Consider the following 26797-nt stretch of genomic DNA (forward strand, 5'->3'; position numbering starts at 1 on the left):
TGTTCTGTGTGATGAGGTTCATAATAGCCAAGAGAGACATCACACAAGCGTGGAGAAAACAGCAAGACCCAACCGAACAAGTGTGGCAAGCAGACATGAATGTTTGTATGGAAGCAGAGTGAGTGGTTTATCAATCAATCAATCAATCAATCAATCAGGGTCAGTAAAGCGCAGCTACTCATCTGTGAGGGTCTCAAGGGGCTGAGGGGAAAGGTTGCCCAAGACAATTCAGGAGGGTGTCGGGCAGATGGAGAATGGATCATGGACTGGCATGGGAGAAAACAATGTCAGCAGGAGCTATCCACTGAATAAACAGAACAAGGAGAGCTCTGTGCGAGCAGGGCTGGGAGATTTCAAATCACTGCGGGAGGGGGTTTAAGGCAGAAGGAGCTCTTCAGGTTGTACTTTGTGGAGGGCCAGGTTATTTAAAAATTGTGCTAAATGTGTGCACCTCATTACAATTAACAGTGCATATTGTTCGAAGTTGAATAGATACAGGTATAAATAAATAATTTATTGTTAATATGAAACATTTTTTGATGTATTCACTATAGTCTCTTTTATTCAGGAATCTTCCAAGTGTACTAGGATTGTCCATGGTCGAGAGCTTTGTTTGGGAGTTAAAATGGAACTCTGAGGGCCCGAGCTATACTTAAATCTCCTTTAATATCAAGCAAAACAAAATTTCTATTAACTGATGCTACCAGTTCTTTCGCAGAAGGGCCATCTTCTTTATGCTCAGGTATGATTCGTAGGCAAAGGTTGGATCTGCGTGACCTGTTTTCCAGGTCTCCCTGTTTATGCCTAATACCTCCCAATTGTTTCATTAGTAATGAGACTTGTTTTTGCGAGTCGTAGAGGGAATTTTCAAGATCGGACACTATAAAAAAAAATTAAATCGATGATTATGGCTACGGTCACTTACTTGGTAGTTTTCATCTCCTTTATCTCATAGAATCCCTTATTCTGATTTGCTGGCTTTAGCTTGAGAATTGTTAACTTTATAGGATGCTTGTTACCATGACATGCTCACTGCATCCCTTATGTCTCTAAGGTTTCCCATCTCTGTGCCAAACGCTCTAGTGTAGTTTGCTGTGATTTATTCACATTTTGTTAGGTTTGATGAAGGCCGGCTAATTTCTACTATCGAAGAATTTAGGGGACTTGTTTTCTGTGCAGTTTCTTTTTCTCTTGCTGGCGTTTAGGAGGCCTTGTTGGATACGTTTGCGACTGTAGGTTCTCTGCTTGGATATCGTTTGAGTCTAGCCTCTCTCTATTGTGGGTTCTGTGCATGTATTTTGCTTCACATTCTTTTTAAAATGCGTATGTGTTTGCCTAAGATTCCCATCAGCTTCCTCTGCATAACTTGGCTTTAAGCTTAGCTCCTGCAGGTAGATGATGTTGGAATGCAAAACAGAGGGTATTGGCTGGTGGCATTTTCCTGAGGTTTTTGTACCGAAGTATTGATCTTTTTGTCATAGCGATTTCCTGTGCATTTAATTTTGCATCTTCTGCGTCAGTTGCTTCTTCTACTCAAGTGTTAGGTTTCTTTCATTTTTTTCTTTCATGGCTTCTCTCTTAGCCATAGTCTCAGCCATGCGTCACTTCGATACGCCACCCCTTTACCCATTTTTCTGCTTTTCAAATGATATCACTCTCCTATCTTTTCCGTTCTGATTTGTTTTTTAAGTTTTGAGAGTTATTTTGCAAGATAGTGACTTGCAGAGAAGGGCGTCCCAGAAGGGCGTCCAGGGTTTTTGTTTTCTCCTGGCCACTCCTCTCAGGATTTTGCGCCCCCTCGCCCCCTTGAGGATGTGCTATAAGGATCTCATTCAAGAACGTTTGGTGGTGGCTAAGTCTTTACATTTGTTTATGCTCTAAAGCAGAAGAGAGATTTCTCTTCCTCCCCATATCCTTCAATGCCAAGCAGTGGAGTCCACAGAATCAGAGACACTTCAGGATCTGTCTGGATGTGTCCACGTCATCACTTAACAAGTCAGAGAATGTTTTCTTCATATGATCCGGCAGGCTGAACCAGTTCCCACAAGGCACACATAAAAAGAATGTATATTGGAGAGCCAAGGTGCTGACGGCAAAAACAGTGCGACCCAAGGCATCAATCTTCTTGGATTCCCTGCTCGGAGAAGGCGTGAGGAAGGCATTGGGATCTCATATGAGGATGCACTTTGACGGGTAGGAGGACATGAAGTGGGGATCGCCTAGAGTGGGACTGTGGCGTGTTGGGCCCGGAAAGGGTTTCTCCCAGGCAGCTATTATATGGTTCACTGAACGGAAGTAAGGGCGCTGCAGAATCTGTGCGGGATTACGAAATCTCAGTCAGAAAGTTGAACTTCCGCCAAAGGCAAAGTCAATTCTAAAGCCTGCGCCACCTTCCAAACTGCTGTAGTAAAGGATGAAACCTCCTCGGAAGAAGGGCTAGAGAGATAAAAAAAAAAGTCTCCTTCTCCTAGCAATAGTACAGCTCATCTGACAAAGTGACTTTTAAAGGTGCTTCATTAATGAATCCCACAGAACCATTGTTCTAATAATTCTTGCAAATGAACTGAAAAAAGAAACAAGCAACTGATGAAGAAAAGCCTTACTTCTTTATAAAATATATAGCATTGATTTGACCATGTATGCAAAGTGTAGAACTAATAAAAAATTCTACACCACACCAATGTTCAAGAGTAAGTTATTCTTTTTGTACCCTTCTACTCCTGACGGTAAGAGCCAAAAAAGGACCTTGCAGTTCAGGTTGCTGGCAGTGGTATTGGGTTCCCTTAGACCCAGAGACAACAGCAATACTTGTCACAAGGATTGGCCAGATTCCCTTGATTCCAATAGGCCTCGAAGAACGGGCCTTACATGCAGTCTCTGGTGTCCAATAAGGTTGTATTTCCGACTGAAACTTTTTCCACACTGACTGCACTGATGTGGTTTTTCTCCAACATGAACTTTCTGGTGTCTAGCGAGATTGTGCACCTGGCTGAAACTCTTCCCACATTCGGTACACTGATAGGGTCTCTCTCCAGTGTGTGTTCGGAGGTGCACAATGAAATGCTGCTTTCGAGTGAAGCTTTTGTAGCATTCAGTACATTGGTAGGGTCTGTCCACTGAGCTGGGTTTCTGATTATTTAAATAGCCTTCATTGTAAACAGGATTTTGTTCCGATTCAGTACTTAAGAATTCCCTCCAATTCTGTGGCGTGATCTGTGAATACATATTGAGTGTAGCTTCACTCGCATTCACCCGGCAACTCTCTGCATCCTGTCCCTCTGCTACTTGGCTCCCATCATGTAAATCAGAATGCATAATATTTATAAACCCTTGTTCGCATGATATGGTTTCCTCTCCTCTGTCTTCTTGGCCGTTTTCTGCCCACAGCCGGCTTCTAGAGTTTGTTTCCATTTCAAAGCCGTGAAGCACATTTCCTTGAACTGCTCCCACAGCATTGCTGTCTGTTGGCATTTTTTCGGCAGACTGTATCGCACGCTCCACTTTCCATTGTCTTCTTGGAGATCTACCATCTGTGTAATGAAGATTAGGAACATGACATTAGGATTTCACATAGAACAGCATGTTCAGAGGGAGAAAATGACATTCAAAGCTAGAAAGAGGCAATGAAAGAACTGCCGTGCTAGGACTTCATCACATGAAAAAGGAAGAGACATGTGCATAAATCATTTGAGGAATCGGGCCGTTTTCCAACCGCAAAAATACTTTTATGTAAGTACAAATCACAAATTGCAATAAAGTAACACGTTACAGAAACACAATTTGTGTTTACGATTCGGTATTTGGAACGGGGGCGACTCCTCTGTTAGGGCGGAGGAGCGTCACAACCCCCCCCCTGCCCTCCCCCCTCCCCCGCCAGCACCCTCCAAATAATGAAAAATAAAACTGGTTTGAAATCATTTTATTTTCCTTTATCAAGTCTTGGGGGTAGGGCCACCGTGTCAACAGGCACCGAGGGGAGTGGTGTGTGCACTCCCTTCACTGCACATGACGGTCTGGCTGGCCGGGCAAACCATCATATGCAGTGAAAGTTCTCTCCAACCCAGCAATGCTGCTGGCTTGGAGAGAACAGGCACAGACTCAGTCTGCCCTGGAGCGCAAATTGAGGGCTCTCAGGCCAACCCTGAAGCTGCTCTCATGCGAGAACAGCTTCAGGATTGGCCACAGGGCAGGCTGGGAGCCTGTGCCTTCAGACGGAAGAAGAGAGAAGTTGAGCACACGCAATGGAGGGCAGCAGGTAAGTTTATTTTTTACATTGATCCCCCTCGTCCCCTTTTCTACTGCGCTGCCCGCCTCCCTCTTTTCCGTAACACAAGCCGCTCCTGATGTGGAAGGGGCGGGTTTAAGGGCGCCCCTTCCAAATACAGAATCGCAGTGGCACATATGAATGTTTTGCAACCAAATAAAGGTTGCAAAACATTTATTTTTTTACCAACTACTCAAAGGAGATGGCAACCATTTGCAAATGGGAAGGGGTCCCAAGGTGGCCCCTTCTCCTTTGTGAATGTTCAAACAAATATTTTTTAAGAGCAGGCTGTGATTTCATAAACCACTGCCTACTCTTTAAAACAAGCATTGGCAAAGCCAATAATGCCTCACCTTCGAGACTATTGCCTCTGGCTTTTCCTTTTGTTCCTGTGAAGTGAAATTATTTGGTATGGAGTGAAATCATGTGGTTTGGGACTATGTGGTGTGGGGTGCAGTTAAGTGGTGTGGAGTGGAATTGTGTTGCGACAAATTGTGTGGAGTGGAATTGTTGAGTAGGGTGGAATTATGTGGAGTGTAATTATATGGCATAGTGCGGAGTTGAAATCTGTGGGGTGTAATGTGTTTGGGAGCTGAGTGGATATATGTGGAGTGTAATTATGTGACATGGACGGTATTATGTAGAGTGGAGTGTAATTATGTCTAGTGAAATTATCTGGAGTTGGATTGTGTTGTGTGGAGTGTAATTATGTGGATTGGAGTGGAATTATGTTGTATGGAGTGGTATTATGTGAAGTGGAACTGTTTGTCATGGAGCAGAGTGGAAATATGTGACGTTGAGTTTTTTGGACTGTATAATGTGGCATGGAGAGAATGACGTGGAGTGGAATTGTGTGGAGTTAAATTGTGTGGCATGGAATTGTGAGATGTTAAAATGTGTTGTGTGTAGTGGAATTATGCGGTGTAGATTTGTGTGTTGTGGAATTGCCAGGCACTTAATTGTATGGCGTTGAATTATGTGGAATGTAATTATGTGGCATGGAGTGGGGTTGAATTATGTGTAATGGCATTGTGTGGCATGGAGTGGAATTATGTGGAGTGGACATGGAAGGGGTGCTGGGAGGGAGAAGAAGAAAGAGGGATGGGGCAGGAGGGGATGGATTCATATTCAAGCTTCCGAGTGTCAAAATAATTTTTGTCAGCAATGTAAACATGTATATCTGCCATCTGATGTCTGCAACAAAGCAAGCCAAGGGACAGGATGTGGCGTAACAGCCTAAGCTGCCTACTTTGGAGCTAGAAAACCTGGTTCGAGTCTCGGCGCTGGCTCAACATTATCTGACACTGGGCAATTCACTCAATCTTACCTTGTCCACACAAAAGGAAGATCTCAAACAATGTATTCTTTCTTCTTCTCCCAGGCAGCAGCGCCTCTAGGCCCAATGTCAAAGCACTGAAACAGGCATTTGTGACTTATGTGTCGCAAGAGCTTGCATGTGGCTTGTGTTATATTTATCATCTGGCTCCACAGAAAAACTTTAATATTATACAACTAAATTGAACATGCATGCATTTATTTGTTGACATATTTCTCCATAAAACTTTCAGGCATGTGTCAAATGTCAATTATTTTACATAAAAGTTAGTCATCTTGCCTCCCTGTTTGAAGTCCCATAAGACAGCGCTTCCCAGGGCAAACATAAGTGACCAGCGTTTGCACTGGGAGGCTCTGCCTTCAGGGACTTCAAATACGGAAGCTAGATCTGCAATCTGATATCTGCAAGCAGGCCTGCGGGGAGAGGGTATGGCATAACGGCCAAAGCTAACAACTTTGGAGCTGGGGAACGAGGTTTGAGTCTTAGCGCTGGCTCAACATCCTGTGACTCTGGGCAAATCACTTAATTTTTTTGCGCCTACACAAAATAAATGTTCCTGTGTAAAGCTCTTCACCACCTTCGGGTGGAATTTGCTCTATATAAAAGCTGCAACAAAAACATGTAAAAAGACTGTACAAAGGTATCTGACCACCCGGCTCATCTATTGTGCAGGGTGAGGGCATGGCAATGGAAGAAAGGGAATGGGAACAAGCAAACCCAGACAACGGGAAGGAGCAGACAGAGCCAGTTACGAAAGATGCACTCTGTAAGACGCTCACCAAAAAGAAAAGAATAGCTCCCAAAAGCGTGAGCAGCATCAGGACTCAAGTACTAGGGCCATGCTCCAGGGGAGGGCCACACGCAAGAAGCGTCAACCGCAGAGCTGACCAGGAGGAAGCAAGTAATGTGAGGGGCTTTGTACCCAACAAATGTTATGTAATGGGAGGGCTCCAAGCCCACTAACAGTAAACTACAGGTCTCAAAGCAAACTGTAAACAGCATGCGCTCTGTACGCAAGACATAAAGAAACTTACAAGTTTCATTCTCTATTTTTTTAAACGCATCCCATTTCCCTCTAAGGAAAATAGGCTGCATAAAAAAAGATCGCTTTATTAAAATGTTTCCAACACTTTCCAACATTCTGGATTCAGTGGTGACACTGTAATGTAAAAAATCTTTCCAGGAAGACAAGAAGTGACAACCTTACTACGAAGGCCAGCCCTCGACACATGTAGCACTTCTGTAGACCACCAGAATCTGTCCATCTTCTTATTTCTATCAGATCTAGAAATGCAATGAGAGCCCTCTTCAAACCCAAACTATGGACCCTACCCTTCACGTTCAATCGAGCAAAAACAAAGTAGGCAACTGTATAGATGGTTCAACATGAAATTCAGCACCCACCTTAGGAAGGAAAGATGGCTTTGCTCTCAATGTCATTTAGAACTAGGAATATGACTTAGAGAGAGGATTGCATGTCTGAAAGTACACTGACATTCTGAAAGACATTCAACACAGGCTTTCCATGTCTGCAGCCCATTTCTTCCCCAGGTGTGCAGTTCATGCCTTCGCCTGGAGGGCATCCCTTGTTTTTTGAGGTGAGAAGCCCATGTTTTCCCCAGCTGTGTAGCCCAGGTGTTAAACAGCTTTGCTCCCTTTGTTTTGCCCAGATATGATGCCCATGTTTTGCTCATATGTGTGGCCCATGTTTCCTCCCTGCGTGTGCAGCCCGTGTATTCAAAAGGCAGTTGCGGCTGCTACTTAACATATCATGGTGGATGGCGTGTGGGGTGGGGCCAGGGTAGGGAATGAAAATAAAAAATTTAAAACACGTACCTGTGTGCCACTGCAGTCTCCTCCCGGTCATCTTTGACCGCTTTCAGGACTCCAGGACAGGAACAGGAAGCACCCAGCCTTACAGACTCCCCTAGCCAATCACAACGCTTCTGATAGCAGCATCATGACTGGTCAGAGCGCTGTGGTTCGGTGCTCAGAGAGGGATTCGCAGTGGGAGCCTGAGCATGTTCTCCACCCAGGCTGTAATGCAGCCTGAGTGGAGAACATGCAAAGTGTGCATGACTGTTTGGCCAGCACAAGACAGTCGGCCAAACATTCATGCACACTTAGGAGAGTGCGACCACTGCTCGCACTGTTCCTCCGACACATGCCAGCCCCACATCAGCTGAGCAAGGACAGGAAAATAAAATTATAATAACAATGTCTTATCAGTTTATTTTTCCTTTTTCCCCTGCTAACAGAGCAGTGGGGAGACGCTCCTCTGCCTCAGCGGAGGAGTCGTCCCTATCGAAAGGCGTGCAGCCCCTGTCAAAAGGTGTGCAGCCCATGTCTTCCCCAGGTGTGCAGCCCATGTCTTCCCCTGGTGTGCAGCCCATGTCTTCCCCAGGTGTGCAGCCCATGTCTTCCCCAGGTGTGCAGCCCATGTCTTCCCCAGGTGTGCAGCCCATGTCTTCCCCTGGTGTGCAGCCCATATCTTCCCCTGGTGTGCAGCCCATGTCTTCCCCTGGTGTGCAGCCCATGTCTTCCCTTGGTGTGCAGCCCATGTCTTCCCCTGGTGTGCAGCCCATGTCTTCCCCTGGTGTGCAGCCCATGTCTTTCCCAGGTGTGCAGCCCATGTCTTTCCCAGGTGTGCAGCCCATGTCTTTCCCAGGTGTGCAGCCCATGTCTTTCCCAGGTGTGCAGCCCATATCTTCCCCTGGTGTGCAGCCCATGTCTTCCCCTGGTGTGCAGCCCCTGTCAAAAGGTGTGCAGCCCCTGTCAAAAGGTGTGCAGCCCCTGTCAAAAGGTGTGCAGCCCCTGTCAAAAGGTGTGCAGCCCCTGTCAAAAGGTGTGCAGCCCATGTCTTCCCCTGGTGTGCAGCCCATGTCATTTCCAGGTGTGCAGCCCCTGTCAAAAGGTGTGCGCCCCTGTCAAAAGGTGTGCAGTCCATGGTAAAAGGTGTACCGCCCATGTCAAAAGGTGTACAGCCCATGTCTTCCCCAGGTGTGCAGCCCATGTCTTCCCCAGGTGTGCAGCCCATGTCTTCCCCAGGTGTGCAGCCCATGTCTTCCCCAGGTGTGCAGCCCATGTCTTCCCCTGGTGTGCAGCCCATGTCTTCCCCTGGTGTGCAGCCCATGTCTTCCCCTGGTGTGCAGCCCATGTCTTCCCCTGGTGTGCAGCCCATGTCTTCCCCTGGTGTGCAGCCCATGTCTTCCCCTGGTGTGCAGCCCATGTCTTCCCCTGGTGTGCAGCCCATGTCTTCCCCTGGTGTGCAGCTCATGTCTTCCCCTGGTGTGCAGCTCATGTCTTCCCAGGTGTGCAGCCCATGTCTTCCCCTGGTGTGCAGCCCATGTCATTCCCAGGTGTGCAGCCCATGTCTTCCCCTGGTGTGCAGCCCATGTCGTCCCCTGGTGTGCAGCCCATGTCTTCCCCTGGTGTGCAGCCCATGTCATTCCCAGGTGTGCAGCCCATGTTTTCCCCTGGTGTGCAGCCCATGTCTTTCCCAGGTGTGCAGCCCATGTCTTTCCCAGGTGTGCAGCCCATGTCTTCCCATGGTGTGCAGCCCATGTCTTCCCCAGGTGGGCAGCCCATGTCTTCCCCAGGTGGGCAGCCCATGTCTTCCCCTGGTGTGCAGCCCATTTCTTTCCCAGGTGTGCAGCCCATTTCTTTTCCAGGTGTGCAGCCCATGTCTTTCCCAGGTGTGCAGCCCATGTCTTTCCCAGGTGTGCAGCCCATGTCTTTCCCAGGTGTGCAGCCCATGTCTTTCCCAGGTGTGCAGCCCATGTCTTCCCCTGGTGTGCAGCCCATGTCATTCCCAGGTGTGCAGCCCATGTCTTCCCCTGGTGTGCAGCCCATTTCTTTCCCTGGTGTGCAGCCCATGTCTTCCCCTGGTGTGCAGCCCATGTCATTCCCAGGTGGGCAGCCCATGTCTTCCCCTGGTGTGCAGCCCATGTCTTCCCCAGGTGTGCAGCCCATGTCTTCCCCAGGTGTGCAGCCCATTTCTTTCCCAGGTGTGCAGCCCATGTCTTTCCCAGGTGTGCAGCCCATGTCTTTCCCAGGTGTGCAGCCCATCTCTTCCCCTGGTGTGCAGCCCATGTCTTCCCCTGGTGTGCAGCCCATGTCTTCCCCTGGTGTGCAGCCCATGTCTTCCCCTGGTGTGCAGCCCATGTCTTCCCCAGGTGTGCAGCCCATGTCTTCCCCTGGTGTGCAGCCCATGTCTTCCCCTGGTGTGCAGCCCATGTCTTCCCCTGGTGTGCAGCCCATGTCTTCCCCTGGTGTGCAGCCCCTGTCAAAAGGTGTGCAGCCCCTGTCAAAAGGTGTGCAGCCCCTGTCTTTCCCAGGTGTGCAGCCCATGTCTTTCCCAGGTGTGCAGCCCATGTCTTCCCCTGGTGTGCAGCCCATGTCTTCCCCTGGTGTGCAGCCCCTGTCAAAAGGTGTGCAGCCCCTGTCAAAAGGTGTGCAGCCCATGTCTTCCCCTGGTGTGCAGCCCATGTCATTTCCAGGTGTGCAGCCCCTGTCAAAAGGTGTGCAGCCCCTGTCAAAAGGTGTGCAGCCCCTGTCAAAAGGTGTGCAGCCCATGTTAAAAGGTGTGCAGCCCATGTCAAAAGGTGTGCAGCCCATGTCTTCCCCAGGTGTGCAGCCCATGTCTTCCCCAGGTGTGCAGCCCATGTCTTCCCCAGGTGTGCAGCCCATGTCTTCCCCAGGTGTGCAGCCCATGTCTTCCCCAGGTGTGCAGCCCATGTCTTCCCCAGGTGTGCAGCCCATGTCTTCCCCAGGTGTGCAGCCCATGTCTTCCCCTGGTGTGCAGCCCATGTCTTCCCCTGGTGTGCAGCCCATGTCTTCCCCTGGTGTGCAGCTCATGTCTTCCCAGGTGTGCAGCCTATGTCTTCCCCTGGTGTGCAGCCCATGTCATTCCCAGGTGTGCAGCCCATGTCTTCCCCTGGTGTGCAGCCCATGTCGTCCCCTGGTGTGCAGCCCATGTCTTCCCCTGGTGTGCAGCCCATGTCGTCCCCTGGTGTGCAGCCCATGTCTTCCCCTGGTGTGCAGACCATGTCATTCCCAGGTGTGCAGCCCATGTCTTCCCCTGGTGTGCAGCCCATTTCTTCCCCTGGTGTGCAGCCCATGTCTTCCCCTGGTGTGCAGCCCATGTCATTCCCAGGTGGGCAGCCCATGTCTTCCCCTGGTGTGCAGCCCATGTCATTCCCAGGTGTGCAGCCCATCTCTTCCCCTGGTGTGCAGCCCATGTCTTCCCCAGGTGTGCAGCCCATGTCTTCCCCAGGTGTGCAGCCCATGTCTTCCCCAGGTGTGCAGCCCATGTCTTCCCCAGGTGTGCAGCCCATGTCTTCCCCTGGTGTGCAGCCCATGTCTTCCCCTGGTGTGCAGCCCATGTCTTCCCCTGGTGTGCAGCTCATGTCTTCCCAGGTGTGCAGCCTATGTCTTCCCCTGGTGTGCAGCCCATGTCATTCCCAGGTGTGCAGCCCATGTCTTCCCCTGGTGTGCAGCCCATGTCGTCCCCTGGTGTGCAGCCCATGTCTTCCCCTGGTGTGCAGCCCATGTCGTCCCCTGGTGTGCAGCCCATGTCTTCCCCTGGTGTGCAGACCATGTCATTCCCAGGTGTGCAGCCCATGTCTTCCCCTGGTGTGCAGCCCATGTCAAAAGGTGTGCAGCCCATGTCAAAAGGTGTGCAGCCCATGTCTTTCCCAGGTGTGCAGCCCATGTCTTCCCCTGGTGTGCAGCCCCTGTCAAAAGGTGTGCAGCCCCTGTCAAAAGGTGTGCAGCCCATGTCTTCCCCAGGTGTGCAGCCCATGTCTTCCCCTGGTGTGCAGCCCATGTCATTCCCCTGGTGTGCAGCCCATGTCATTCCCCTGGTGTGCAGCCCATGTCATTCCCAGGTGTGCAGCCCATCTCTTCCCCTGGTGTGCAGCCCATGTCTTCCCCTGGTGGGCAGCCCATGTCTTCCCCTGGTGTGCAGCCCATGTCTTCCCCTGGTGTGCAGCCCATGTCTTCCCCTGGTGTGCAGCCCATGTCTTCCCCTGGTGTGCAGCCCCTGTCAAAAGGTGTGCAGCCCCTGTCAAAAGGTGTGCAGCCCCTGTCAAAAGGTGTGCAGCCCCTGTCTTTCCCAGGTGTGCAGCCCATGTCTTCCCCTGGTGTGCAGCCCATGTCATTTCCAGGAGTGCAGCCCCTGTCAAAAGGTGTGCAGCCCCTGTCAAAAGGTGTGCAGCCCATGTCTTCCCCTGGTGTGCAGCCCATGTCATTTCCAGGTGTGCAGCCCCTGTCAAAAGGTGTGCAGCCCATGTCAAAAGGTGTGCAGCCCATGTCTTCCCCAGGTGTGCAGCCCATGTCTTCCCCAGGTGTGCAGCCCATGTCTTCCCCAGGTGTGCAGCCCATGTCTTCCCCAGGTGTGCAGCCCATGTCTTCCCCAGGTGTGCAGCCCATGTCTTCCCCTGGTGTGCAGCCCATGTCTTCCCCTGGTGTGCAGCCCATGTCTTCCCCTGGTGTGCAGCCCATGTCATTCCCAGGTGTGCAGCCCATGTCTTCCCCTGGTGTGCAGCCCATGTCGTCCCCTGGTGTGCAGCCCATGTCTTCCCCTGGTGTGCAGCCCATGTCTTCCCCTGGTGTGCAGCCCATGTCGTCCCCTGGTGTGCAGCCCATGTCGTCCCCTGGTGTGCAGACCATGTCATTCCCAGGTGTGCAGCCCATGTCTTCCCCTGGTGTGCAGCCCATGTCAAAAGGTGTGCAGCCCATGTCAAAAGGTGTGCAGCCCATGTCTTTCCCAGGTGTGCAGCCCATGTCTTCCCCTGGTGTGCAGCCCCTGTCAAAAGGTGTGCAGCCCCTGTCAAAAGGTGTGCAGTCCATGTCTTCCCCAGGTGTGCAGCCCATGTCTTCCCCTGGTGTGCAGCCCATGTCATTCCCCTGGTGTGCAGCCCATGTCATTCCCCTGGTGTGCAGCCCATGTCATTTCCCAGGTGTGCAGCCCATCTCTTCCCCTGGTGTGCAGCCCATGTCTTCCCCTGGTGTGCAGCCCATGTCTTCCCCTGGTGTGCAGCCCATGTCTTCCCCTGGTGTGCAGCCCATGTCTTCCCCTGGTGTGCAGCCCATGTCTTCCCCTGGTGTGCAGCCCATGTCTTCCCCTGGTGTGCAGCCCATGTCTTTCCCTGGTGTGCAGCCCATGTCTTTCCCTGGTGTGCAGCCCATGTCTTCCCCTGGTGTGCAGTCCATGTCATTCCCAGGTGTGCAGCCCCTGTCAAAAGGTGTGCAGCCCCTGACAAAAGGTGTGCAGCCCATGTCAAAAGGTGTGCAGCCCATGTCTTTCCCTGGTGTGCAGCCCATGTCATTCGCAGGTGTGCAGCCCCTGTCAAAAGGTGTGCAGCCCCTGTCAAAAGGTGTGCAGCCCATGTCTTCCCCTGGTGTGCAGCCCATGTCATTTCCAGGTGTGCAGCCCCTGTCATTTCCAGGTGTGCAGCCCCTGTCAAAAGGTGTGCAGCCCATGTCAAAAGGTGTGCAGCCCATGTCAAAAGGTGTGCAGCCCATGTCAAAAGGTGTGCAGCCCATGTCAAAAGGTGTGCAGCCCATGTCTTCCCCAGGTGTGCAGCCCATGTCGTCCCCAGGTCTACAGCCCATGTCTTTCCCAGGTGTGCAGCCCATGTCTTCCCCAGGTGTGCAGCCCATTTCTTCCCCTGGTGTGCAGCCCATGTCTTCCCCTGGTGTGCAGCCCATGTCATTCCCAGGTGGGCAGCCCATGTCTTCCCCTGGTGTGCAGCCCATGTCATTCCCAGGTGTGCAGCCCATGTCTTCCCCTGGTGTGCAGTCCATGTCATTCCCAGGTGTGCAGCCCCTGTCAAAAGGTGTGCAGCCCCTGACAAAAGGTGTGCAGCCCATGTCAAAAGGTGTGCAGCCCATGTCTTTCCCTGGTGTGCAGCCCATGTCATTCGCAGGTGTGCAGCCCCTGTCAAAAGGTGTGCAGCCCCTGTCAAAAGGTGTGCAGCCCATGTCTTCCCCTGGTGTGCAGCCCATGTCATTTCCAGGTGTGCAGCCCCTGTCATTTCCAGGTGTGCAGCCCCTGTCAAAAGGTGTGCAGCCCATGTCAAAAGGTGTGCAGCCCATGTCAAAAGGTGTGCAGCCCATGTCAAAAGGTGTGCAGCCCATGTCAAAAGGTGTGCAGCCCATGTCTTCCCCTGGTGTGCAGCCCATGTCTTCCCCTGGTGTGCAGCCCATGTCTTCCCCTGGTGTGCAGCCCATGTCTTCCCCTGGTGTGCAGCCCATGTCTTCCCCTGGTGTGCAGCCCATGTCTTCCCCTGGTGTGCAGCCCATGTCATTCCCTGGTGTGCAGCCCATGTCTTCCCCTGGTGTGCAGCCCATGTCTTCCCCTGGTGTGCAGTCCATGTCATTCCCAGGTGTGCAGCCCCTGTCAAAAGGTGTGCAGCCCCTGTCAAAAGGTGTGCAGCCCATGTCAAAAGGTGTGCAGCCCATGTCTTTCCCTGGTGTGCAGCCCATGTCATTCGCAGGTGTGCAGCCCCTGTCAAAAGGTGTGCAGCCCCGGTCAAAAGGTGTGCAGCCCATGTCTTCCCCTGGTGTGCAGCCCATGTCATTTCCAGGTGTGCAGCCCCTGTCATTTCCAGGTGTGCAGCCCCTGTCAAAAGGTGTGCAGCCCATGTCAAAAGGTGTGCATCCCATGTCAAAAGGTGTGCATCCCATGTCAAAAGGTGTGCAGCCCATGTCAAAAGGTGTGCAGCCCATGTCTTCCCCAGGTGTGCAGCCCATGTCGTCCCCAGGTCTGCAGCCCATGTCTTTCCCAGGTGTGCAGCCCATGTCTTCCCCAGGTGTGCAGCCCATGTCTTCCCCTGGTGTGCAGCCCATGTCTTCCCCTGGTGTGCAGCCCATGTCTTCCCCTGGTGGGCAGCCCATGTCATTCCCAGGTGGGCAGCCCATGTCTTCCCCTGGTGTGCAGCCCATTTCTTTCCCAGGTGTGCAGCCCATGTCTTTCCCAGGTGTGCAGCCCATGTCTTCCCAGGTGTGCAGCCCATGTCTTCCCCTGGTGTGCAGCCCATGTCTTCCCCTGATGTGCAGCCCATGGATTCACCTGGTGTGCAGCCCCTGTCAAAAGGTGTGCAGCCCCTGTCAAAAGGTGTGCAGCCCATGTCAAAAGGTGTGCAGCCCATGTCAAAAGGTGTGCAGCCCATGTCAAAAGGTGTGCAGCCCATGTCTTCCCCAGGTGTGCAGCCCATGTCTTCCCCAGGTGTGCAGCCCATGTCTTTCCCAAGTGTGCAGCCCATGTCTTTCCCAGGTGTGCAGCCCATGTCTTCCCCAGGTGTGCAGCCCATGTCTTCCCCTGGTGTGCAGCCCATGTCATTCCCCTGGTGTGCAGCCCATGTCATTCCCAGGTGTGCAGCCCATCTCTTCCCCTGGTGTGCAGCCCATGTCTTCCCCTGGTGTGCAGCCCATGTCTTCCCCTGGTGTGCAGCCCATGTCTTCCCCTGGTGTGCAGCCCATGTCTTCCCCTGGTGTGCAGCCCATGTCATTCCCAGGTGGGCAGCCCATGTCTTCCCCTGGTGTGCAGCCCATTTCTTTCCCAGGTGTGCAGCCCATGTCTTTCCCAGGTGTGCAGCCCATGTCTTCCCAGGTGTGCAGCCCATGTCTTCCCCTGGTGTGCAGCCCATGTCTTCCCGTGGTGTGCAGCCCCTGTCAAAAGGTGTGCAGCCCATGTCTTCCCCTGGTGTGCAGCCCATGTCTTCCCCTGGTGTGCAGCCCATGTCTTCCCCTGGTGTGCAGCCATGTCTTCCCCTGGTGTGCAGCCCATGTCTTTCCCAGGTGTGCAGCCCATGTCTTTCCCAGGTGTGCAGCCCATGTCTTTCCCAGGTGTGCAGCCCATGTCTTCCCCAGGTGTGCAGCCCCTGTCAAAAGGTGTGCAGCCCATGTCTTTCCCAGGTGTGCAGCCCATGTCTTCCCCTGGTGTGCAGCCCCTGTCAAAAGGTGTGCAGCCCATGTCTACCCCAGGTGTGCAGCCCATGTCTTCCCCAGGTGTGCAGCCCATGTCTTCCCCTGGTGTGCAGCCCATGTCATTCCCCTGGTGTGCAGCCCATGTCATTCCCCTGGTGTGCAGCCCATGTCATTCCCCAGGTGTGCAGCCCATTTCATTCCCCAGGTGTGCAGCCCATGTCTTCCCCTGGTGTGCAGCCCATGTCTTCCTCAGGTGTGCAGCCCATGTCTTCCCCAGGTGTGCAGCCCATGTCTTCCCCAGGTGTGCAGCCCATGTCTTCCCCTGGTGTGCAGCCCATGTCTTCCCCTGGTGTGCAGCCCATGTCTTCCCCTGGTGTGCAGCCCATGGCATCCCCTAGTGTGCAGCCCATGGCATTCCCAGGTGTGCAGCCCATGTCATTCCCAGGTGTGCAGCCCATGTCTTCCCCTGGTGTGCAGCTCATGTCTTCCCCTGTGCAGCCCATGTCTTCCCTTGGTGTGCAGCCCATGTCTTCCCCTGGTGTGCAGCCCATGTCTTCCCCTGGTGTGCAGCCCATGTCTTCCCCTGGTGTGCAGCCCAGGTCTTTCCCAGGTGTGCAGCCCATGTCTTCCCCTGGTGTGCAGCCCATGTCTTCCCCTGGTGTGCAGCCCATGTCTTCCCCTGGTGTGCAGCCCATGTCTTCCTGAGACTTGCAGCCCATGTCTTCCCCTGGTGTGCAGCCCATGTCTTCCCCTGGTGTGCAGCTCATGTCTTCCTGAGACTTGCAGCCCATGTTTCCCCCAGATGGTTAGTCCATGTTTCCCACAGGTGTGCAGCCCATGTTTCCACCAGTTGTGCATCCCATGACTTCACAAGGTGTGCTGCCAATGTTTTCCCAAAGCGTGCAGCCCCTGTCTTGCTGAGACTTGCAGCCCATGACTTCCTAAGGCGCGCTGCCTATGTTTTCCCTATACATACAGCCTGTGCTTCCAAGTTGCATTAAGATGGTCATTGCAATGAGAATGTGCCAAAGCACAATGTACTCACCCTTGGGGCTGCAGGTGCCTTTTCTGTTCGTGGCTCTACAGTCCACGGAGAAACGCTCATCCTCTTCCTTTATGCGTAATGAAATAACCTCATCTCCTGTCACACAGAGAAGTGGTTCGGATTAGAAACATACACCGTTGAAGGGGAATCTGGAGAAATTTATAAGTCTAATAAATAATTTAAGGACCAGCAGATATGAAGCATCCACTACCGAACATTAGCAAACTAAAACAAGAAACATCGAGGCCAGAAGAATAGGCTTAGAGTAACACGAGGGGTCTGTAGGAACCGTCATTAACTGTTACCTGGGGATATAAACTCTATATTTCGGACTCTTACAGAGCTGGGTGCCTGGCACCCACCTGAAGCTTAACACTACCAAAACATCATTCCTAGAGCTTGCCAGAAACCGTAAGGAACAACTGGTACAAGCCCGACTCAACATGAATCTGAACAGATTCAAACCCCAACCTGAGCCAAGTCCCTCTGATTCACCAAACATCAACCTCACCCTCAAGGACGATGGGCCTGGTTAGAGTTCTGCGGATGGGTTACGCCATCACAACTGTGACGGATATCCCGTCCGTGGTATTACCAGTGCATGAGATCCATTGGCACTTTAAATATGGCGGAAAGGCTATCAGTCGCGTCTCTGAAGGATAACCCTTCCACAAAACTCTAAATCAGGCCCGACATCACCAACACACCTTGGTACCATAGTACAGCCTGATGGCAGCACCAGCTCTCGCTGCTACAGAAAGTACAACCATTCCTACCAGAAGGTGACTTCAGATCAGCTGTTCATGCACTATTGCTCTCGGACGTGGGGCTGGCGTCACTCACAGATAACGGCATCAAGGTTTACCGATATGCCGGTGATTCACAAGTCTACTTGAAACACGACTCCTCTGCTCCAGACATCCAATGCCTTAGGAACAGCCTGCGGCAGATACTGAGCTGTATGACAGCGGCAGCTGCTCCGCAATGGCGGTGGAGAGTCGCCCAACTGGCTCAGAGCCAGCAGCTGAAAAATGAAATAATATATTAGTATCCTTTTATTTTTCAGTTGCTTGCCGAGCCAGCATATGTACGGTGGGGCAAGGGTCACAGGGAGGAGTGGTTACGCACTTCTAAGTGTGCATGTCTGTTTGGCCGGCAGTCTTAGGCTGGCCAAACAGACATGCACAGTTAGGTTTCTCTAATCCGGCTGCATTCCAAAGCCAGGTGGAGAAATGGCAGAGACTCCCTGTACCTGAGCGGAGCGTCAAAGTGGCCCACTCAGGCCAATCCCGGCGCTGCTCTCATAGTATGAGAGCGACGCCTGGATTGGTTGGGGAGTCTGTCCCAGGGACTGTCAGGAGCAGCAGTCAAGAAGGAGAGAAGGAGCACCAAATAGTGAGGCGGCCGCAGGATCAAGTAAGGTTTTTTTCTTAATTCAGCCCCCCTCCTTGCTGTTGCCCTGCTGCCTATCACCCTCCCCTCCCCACCCCATACTGGACATTGGCACCAGCTGCGACTGCTGTATGCCCAACATCCACCAACATAATCATGCTTTTTTGGCAAGAACAAACAAAGTAAGAAATGATACACGTGTGGCTCACTGACAATTCTTGTCAGGGTGAAACACAAGCAGGCACCAAATTAACCTGTGCTTAACCCTCTGGTACCTTGGCACACAGAAGTCAGGCTTAACTTAGAGGCAATATGTAAAGTGTTTATGCAGCACTTCAAGCAGTAATAACGGGAAAACACAACACAAGAACAATTCCACACAAAATTAGAGAAACAGAGTAAAATGTAATAAATATTTAAGGCCAAAACAACAAAAATCCAATTAGTAGAACCAGAGATATGCAATTTTAAAGATTTTGAAGAAAATTACTATTTAGAAGAAAGAAGCAGCAACTGTGGCCATCTGGTGGAGGTGGACCGGGTCTAAGTTCTAACATCAGGCTAACAACAATGGAATGTGGGCCATTACAGGACTGGGTTCAGCCCGCTGTTAAAGTACCTTGCGTCCTGGGCATCCAAATGTGAAGTCCTTGCGTCGGTCTGCGCAGTGCAGGTGTTAAGGAGCCATCAACGGGAGCTTGAGATGCTAGGTCCTGGGTCAAGATGCATCACGATGCATCGGTTCCAATGAAGCCACTGAACAAGAGCTCACAGTGCTGGCTTCGTGATACGTCGCTCTGCCTTGAAGTCGATGAAGCCATTGGGGCTGTGATGTCTAGCTCAAAGAAAAGTTGAGCTGGATCGGTGTTTGCAAAGCTGACAAACAGAGCTGCAATGCACGGTCCTGCATCGAGAGGAGTTGGATGTTGCTTAGAGATGCATTGCGGTGGGTTGGAGCTTGCGAAGCCGTCAAACAGAAGCTGTGATGCGCAGTCCTGCATCCATATGCATTGAGTTGCATTGGCGCAGAGAGGCTTATTTTTTTATGCAGCTCAGGAGGTGAGCTGACTGACCCTTGGAGAAACTCTGGGAATTCTGTGCCCAAACAGGCAGGCTGGTCTCAGCATGGCAGACCACAGCAGCATAAGAGTTCTTGTACAGCATAGCAGGCCTTGCTTGGGCAGTAGAGCAGTCACTGCTCAGCAGGGCAGACTTCACACAGTTGGGCAATCATTAGTCTGTAAAATCCACAGGTCCAGTAGTGATCTGAAGAGTTTGGTCTAAGGGTCCAATATTTATTCCTGAAGGCCACTTTCAAGTGGGAGAAGCTTCTCGAGTCCTGCCCTTACAGATGAGACTAGAATTTTCTTTCTCCCTGCCCTAGCCCCAGATTGTGAGTGTGCTGAAACAGAGTTTTTGAAGTGCAAGTGTAGTAGGTGATAGCTCCTCCCCCCTCATCCTGACCGAGATGGCCTATCCTGCCAATACCTATCCACCTTTTGTGTCACTATCTGGGAGGAATACACAAAGAACAACTGCCAGCTACACCTAGCCATGTGACCCAGGATACAGGCTGCAGGCACCAAATGGTTAGGACAAGAAAATGCCAACTTTCCAAATATAGGATTTTGACTTAAAATCCAACTTTACCATAAAAGAGGGTTTAAAATTATAATTCCTTACAAACCAAACTCGACATTCCTACAATCTCCCAACCAAACGTTATCACTTTTAAGGCAACTTAATATTATCTTACGGGAGAGGTATGCCTTGCAGTGGTGAAAAACAAATGTAAGAATTCACTACCAGAACCTGTAAACCTTTATTCTTTTTCGATAAACAATTTTATTGGGTTTTAACAGCCTCAATATGGCCAACGGGAAACATGGCACAAACTTATCATATAGTATCACATGTACAGGTAGCAAGCAAGCGAGTCAGGGCAAATGCATGAGTAAAACTTAAAAGTACATGTCCAACTTTTAAAATACACTGCACCTGCCCTCTGGGATGTTCAGGGTATACCCTAGGGGTGACCTACATGTATTAAAAATAAAGGCTTGGGCCTAGCAAAAGGTGTATTTTGCCAGGTCGAAAGGACGCAATGGCAGACCTGAGACATGTTTACAGGCTACTTAAGCGAGTAGCACAACCTGTCCTGCAGGCACACTAATAGCATTTAATTTACAGGCCCTGGGATCATGTAGTTCTAATTTACTAGGAACATACAAGCAAATTAAATGGGCCAATTGTGAATAAGCCAATTTCACTGTGTTTAAAGGAGAGAGCACACTGGTTAGCAGTGGTAAAGTGCACAGAGGTCTAAGGCTAAGAAAACAAGATCAGCAAAAGTAGAGGGAGCAAGGCAAAACGTTTGGGGGAAGACCACCATAAGGCTGACAGGTCCAACAGAAACTCACCACTAACTGATACTGACTAGGTAATTTGTAACAGGTTACTAGTAGTAGCTGCCAAACAGACACTCTCAGGAATAGGTGTGTACTTCACAAGAAGGATACCACAGTGACAGCATTTATACTCAGCAGGGATGAGCAAATGTTCTTTCCTACGTAAACTTTTTGTGCATTTCAAAAGCTTAGTAAAGTCCACAAAGTTTGTGAAGTTACAGAAAAACTATAGGGAAAACAATCCTCAAAAATAGGTTTGGCATGAAAAAACATCCCAGCAAAAACATTGTACAGGAAAATTCATTTGCAAAAAATGGTTTTAATAGAAAGTTATTTTGCTGCAAAAGTCGCCCACAGCAAAAGTTTGCAAAGTTAAATTTGCACTTAAGGAAGTGCAAAATGTGTCACTTCCACAAATCTTTGCAGGGAAATTCGAATTTTTTGCAACCTTAATGCTAATGAGTACATTTCACCAGGCGAGAAAAGATCACTCCCTGACCAATGCCCCAAAGTACAATTTGAGATTTATTTTTTTAACTCACCTAACTTGTGGTGGGCGCTGCTTTCTCCAATTTCTTCACTAAAATGGTCCGTGAGAAATGATAGAGGCTCTTCTTTCTTCAAGCAAATGTCAGCACTGAGAATCGAAATACCTGCACGAGAAGATAGGACTGGCAGGAGTTTCAGGAATTAAATCTTTGTAATTTGTAACCATTCAAGATATCACATTATACCAACAGAATTACTCACAAGCCTTCAGCTTTAGCATTTTTGAAGGTCAGTATTTGAGATGCTGCGTCTGGTTTGACCACTATTTCCTCAGCACCACACTCAATAGATTAACCGCTTGAGATGGTCATTTGTACAGTCAAGAAGGTAGGAACACAGGGCTACAAATCTCCTTGCTGTTGTTCGCAACACATGATGTTAGCTTTTTTATTGTTCTAGATGAGCCAACAGCTCCCATCCAGGCATGCACCCCACCAGACATTGCAGAAAATGTTCTTCCACAACTCTGCAAATTCAGTCCACAGGAGAGTCTGGGGATGGAACCAACCGGCATCTGATGCGGCAGCTCAGCCTTTGGGCTCCACGTCAGGCTCCAAAGGCCCCGCGGTGACCTGATCCGGCTGCAAGAAACAGCCCAGTAGACCATGCAGTGGTGTGTGGAATAAGAGATGCACCGACTAGAAACACAGCAGTGTTGCGGTTTCCGGGGAAAACTCTGAGCACTCTTCTTCTCATGTGACTGTCAACATGGAGGTCACAGGCCTCTGAGGCAGGTGTGGGCAATCCTGGCCATGTTCACTCCTACAGTGAGGGGACACGACTGCAATGCTGGGATGACGAGAGGTCGATTGGGTCACTGGATGACCTCCAGAGCGCCCTGGGGCACGGAGAGACTGGCAGGGTGGGGAACTCAGCAGTTTCTTATACCGGCCCGTCATAGAAATCTCCACACGACATGAATGATGGCCATGGGGGTTTCTGACTATGGGGAGGAGGCTTAACACCAATTGTAATTAGAGTTGCCACCTGACCGGTTTTATACCGGCCCCACCGTAATTTTGATGTCCCAGCGGGAACAGAAAGAAGCAAAATCTCCTAAAGCCGGTATTTTTAACCCCTATCTGTAGAAATTTTCAACAGCAAATATAAGTATAAAGTTCTTTTAAATGTGTTCTAGAGCTGCATTAACGATTCCTGACTAATAATTAAAGTAAATAAAGGCAGAAAAGTCATGTTTCAAAGTAATACATGTAACTCTGTTTAAAGTCCTATTTAGTATAAAGTCCTGTCCTTTGCAGACTCTTAAAAAAGACAACAAACTCTTGGTATTTTTCTCTTGGAAAGGTGGCAACTCTAATTGTAATCTCCATCTGAGGTGAAGATCAGGGTGGAAACTATTGACCGAGGCCAGTATTGCAGAGTGACAGTGTTGTCAAAGGAGCATCCATCTTGGAGTAGCGGACGGATTAGAAAGAATCCATAAAGGAAATCTTGAAGCTCGGTCACCCCTGCTTCATAGCAAACAAACACTGGAGCCTCCAATGTGGCTTTGGATGATGTGCAGTTTAGTAGCCCCGCTTAAATCCAAAGTGACATCAATTGAAAATTGAGATGCAACTGGAGAATTGGTCAGAAAAGGTGACTCGTAAACAACAGTCAGTGGGGGGTGCAGAGGTGAAGCTTAGAACCTTGGAACACCACAATATCGATCCGTCCTTGGAGGAATTGAATGACTCAAAGCAATGTGCAGTCAAGACTATGCTGAGATGGAAAGCCAAGGTGGTGGCGATGGACGGCTTGTGGACGGGGACCCAGATGCGAGTTCTGAGTAGCCCAGCTGTGAAGCTCTTCCACAGGCAATACAAGGAGATAAAGTCCATTCTACACTCTTTGGTGAGGCGGGATTTTAGGCTCCCTGCCAGAAACTGAGGCTCAGAAGCCTACCTGTAGGCAGAGGCACAGCAGTGTGGATTCTGGGCTCAATGCAGTTGATGGACAGAGTTTGAGTCTGATAATTTAGAGGCAGAAAGAGTTGTGGGAAAAACCTTTGCCTCGTTTTCCCCACAATTTAGGCCCTGAAATGTTAGCCACAGTGACAGATCTGCAGGCAGTAAACAAGAGCCTAATCCCTCTGGGTGCAGTGGTGACATTAGGCAAACTGGCTAAGCCAAATTCTGAGCATCAAGAGAAAAGGTTTCTCATGGGCCAGGCTCACTCTGGAGGTTGTCAATAGGCAGTGGACCCAGGCCCATCTGTGGAAGGTTGATTTAATTCCGTCCTGGACATGATGTAGTCCAGCAGTTGTGGGGGGGATTTCTTTTTTTGACAGGTTGTTAGTGGTGGGGTGAGGGGGTTACTGAAAGAATTACATCAAGTTAATGTAAGCAGTATATTTATTATACAAACACATTCGGGCATGTACTGTGCTGTAAATGTCTATTATAATATATAACACAGTGGACCATGAGTATGTAGTATAGACACATCAAAAAGCATATTGTAGCAGAGAGCAACAGTGACCAATGCGATCTACATCTGTTCAAGTTAGTAGTTCAGCCAGCGGGTTAGAAAGAAGAGTAATGGCCTCGTGGGTTGAAGGATTCATGTTATGACAAGTGAACCATGGTGATCTCGTTGGCCTGTCCCTCATGAATAGATGAATCTTTTTAGATATGTTGAAAGTATCCGTGGGCCTGGACTTAGGGGGCACAATTCCCCGTACGCATCTAGTTGTTCACTACAGTAGATAAAGTCTTGCAGCCACCCTTTGGTGCTGGGAGGCGGCCCGCCCCCAATGAACAGGCGCAGCCTCCCTTTGGTGCTGGGAGGCGGCCCGCCCGCAATGAACAGGCGCAGCCTCCCTTTGGTGCTGGGAGGCGGCCCGCCCCCAATGAACAGGCGCAGCCTCCCTTTGGTGCTGGGAGGCGGCCCGCCCGCAATGAACAGGCGCAGCCTCCCTTTGGTGCTGGGAGGCGGCCCGCCCCCAATGAACAGGCGCAGCCTCCCTTTGGTGCTGGGAGGCGGCCCGCCCCCAATGAACAGGCGCAGCCTCCCTTTGGTGCTGGGAGGCGGCCCGCCCCCAATGAACAGGCGCAGCCTCCCTTTGGTGCTGGGAGGCGGCCCGCCCCCAATGAACAGGCACAGCCTCCCTTTGGTGCTGGGAGGCGGCCCGCCCCCAATGAACAGGCACAGCCTCCCTTTGGTGCTGGGAGGCGGCCCGCCCCCAATGAACAGGCGCAGCCTCCCTTTGGTGCTGGGAGGCGGCCCGCCCCCAATGAACAGGCACAGCCTCCCTTTGGTGCTGGGAGGCGGCCCGCCCCCAATGAACAGGCGCAGCCGCCCTTTGGTGCTGGGAGGCGGCCCGCCCCCAATGAACAGGCGCAGCCTCCCTTTGGTGCTGGGAGGCGGCCCGCCCCCAATGAACAGGCGCAGCCGCCCTTTGGTGCTGGGAGGCGGCCCGCCCCCAATGAACAGGCGCAGCCTCCCTTTGGTGCTGGGAGGCGGCCCGCCCCCAATGAACAGGCGCAGCCTCCCTTTGGTGCTGGGAGGCGGCCCGCCCCCAATGAACAGGCGCAGCCTCCCTTTGGTGCTGGGAGGCGGCCCGCCCCCAATGAACAGGCGCAGCCTCCCTTTGGTGCTGGGAGGCGGCCCGCCCGCAATGAACAGGCGCAGCCTCCCTTTGGTGCTGGGAGGCGGCCCGCCCGCAATGAACAGGCGCAGCCTCCCTTTGGTGCTGGGAGGCGGCCCGCCCCCAATGAACAGGCACAGCCTCCCTTTGGTGCTGGGAGGCGGCCCGCCCCCAATGAACAGGCGCATGCTTTTAGGCCAGTGAGCCTTCCGCATTCCGCCAGCACATCCTTGATATAACCTCATAGTGCTAGCAGCGGGCGGTGGGGATTTGCTGCCCGGAAATGGCAATGATCACTGAAATTACTATTTGCCAAAAGTCTGATATATCTGGGCATGAGCATGCAAGATGGAGGAACCCGACATTCTGAGCAAGACAGTTCATACTCGACCTGCACTCGTCGCGGACCCTATAGTGTAGAATATGTCTAATGGGGTGCAGTTAGGTATGTTCCGCAAGGGTTCCATTGGAAATAATTTGTCACCCAGAACATGCCCTTTGCCGTAGGCTGGTGGTAGATGTGGATTGTATGCAAGTGGGATCCAAAGCACCGTCACCGTTTCTAGTCTGGCGCGCTTGCGGAGTCTATTCCAAGCCCATACGGTACATTGTGCGGTGTCAAACTCTATTTCGCAGGGGGCGGAGGCCCGGGCCTAGTGTGCAGTGTACTCACTTTACTGAGAACATGCAGAAGAATGTGAAATGGTCAAAGATGTTTTTCAGCTTCAATACCACCTAAACTACCATTCAGAAGTGTAGATTGGTCATATGCGAGTGGGCCTCAGGTGTCTTGTTTTTTGCTTTGATAATATCTAACAATTGCTCTATAGGTAAGAGTTTCTCACTGTGTCTTCTGGCATCATCCTCTGCATATGATACTCTCAGTTTGAGATCCTTGTTCTGATCCCGGTATTTGTCATTGAATCTAGTCTGTCTGAGATAGTATCAATATATAATCTATGGCGGTAGATTGTTTGTCATTACTATCAGAAGCAATTTCAGATCTTGTTCCAGCGTTGCCTCTGAGCTAACTTGCGGATTTGCGAGCCTTGGCAGTTTATTGTAAATGCTTGGTTATCATATAGCAGTTTCGACCGCTTTTGGTCTTCAGCTGTTGGCCCCTGGAGTCAATCACATGGGTGTCCACAATAGTGCACTGAAGTGCAGTGCTAAACTTTGAGGGCCTCTTTTACAGTTTGGTGGACAAGGTACTCTGTCGCAAACGAGACCGAGTACCCTGTCCTCCAAGCCCTCAGTCTGCTTATTTAAAGATGGGGGACGTTAGATATTCAGTCAATGGAGCCTGTTGGCGCCGCCAACGGAAAACTTCCTCTGACAGGCCGATGGTGGAAGGGCCGTTGCAGGTCGGACATTACACCACACACCTATTTAGGGTGGATGGTGTGGTGACTTTCATTCTGCATGCCACCGTGAGGGATAGAAAAAAAATATTGACCCCCCCCACACGCTGGGAGAAAACTCAAAGGGTGCGGACACTCAGTAGTTTTTTGTTTTTTCCGAAACAAACTCATACTTTGGGATTTTTTTCGGGAAAACAAAATAAAATAAGTTTAGTAAATGGCTGTCAAAACTGATGGTGGCCCTCACCAAACGTTTAGTACATTGAAAGGAACTGCCATGATGGACGTTCCTTTCAATGTGTAGAGATGACCGCTGGTCATCTCTAAATTTGACGGATGGTAATCTGCCAAGTTGTGTGGGTCATGTTCTCGGCCACACGGAAGGACAGAGTACCATCTGTCAAATTCTCAAGTACGCCCTGAGTGTCTGGCAGTGTATAAGAACAGGTGTACCGAACACTAGCTTGAGATCAGCCTGTATCACCAATGCAGTTCCTGATGGCACTCTCCACATTTCTACCAACAGTATCTCCCTCTAGTTCCAGAAGTTCCTCATACGAGCAAGTTGCTTTAAGCTGTAGTTGGCATTCACAATTAGAGCTATTGGGCAGTATTTCACCGCCTTTGTGCAGCATCTGGTAGGTAAGTTCTAGCCTGCTTGAGCAGAGTAATGGACACACACCACCAGCACCACAGAGACCGGGTCTGGCCCTGGCGAGTAGCATGCATCAAGTTGCATGCCCCATCTCTCCCCGGTGTCTGGCTACAAAGGAGGGTTGTGGGGAGCACGAGCAGACTGCCTCAGTGCTCCAGATAATGGCAAGGAAGCTTTCAGATTAATTGTGATCTGGGTGTGCTACCCTGAGGGGGCCCTCTGCAGAGCCTGGCATGAGTATCACCCCAGAATCCACTCCTACGCC

At 50.9% G+C, this 26797-nt stretch overlaps 1 protein-coding gene across 4 annotated transcripts in view; it reads right to left on the bottom strand.

Moving 5' to 3' along the window:
• Nucleotides 1–499: 499 nt before the first annotated feature.
• The window catches only part of LOC146797225 (zinc finger protein 783-like), a 120040-nt gene continuing 93742 nt past the window's right edge, over nt 500–26797 (bottom strand). Inside the window, exons 5-7 of one of the 4 annotated variants that reach the window (XM_085624178.1) lie at nt 20921–21031; nt 16579–16674; nt 500–3530 (exon numbers count right to left, since the gene is read on the bottom strand). In XM_085624178.1, the coding sequence (XP_085480304.1) occupies nt 2812–3530; nt 16579–16674; nt 20921–21031 (926 nt within the window). In that variant the 3' untranslated portion in view covers nt 500–2811. Of the gene's footprint in view, nt 3531–16578; nt 16675–20920; nt 21050–26797 lie in introns of all 4 variants that reach the window. The other 3 variants (XM_085624177.1, XM_085624180.1, XM_085624179.1) reach the window with 3 other exon arrangements.

The sequence above is a fragment of the Triturus cristatus genome, chromosome 9, assembly GCF_964204655.1.
Source record: "Triturus cristatus chromosome 9, aTriCri1.1, whole genome shotgun sequence".
Taxonomy (NCBI): domain Eukaryota; kingdom Metazoa; phylum Chordata; class Amphibia; order Caudata; family Salamandridae; genus Triturus; species Triturus cristatus.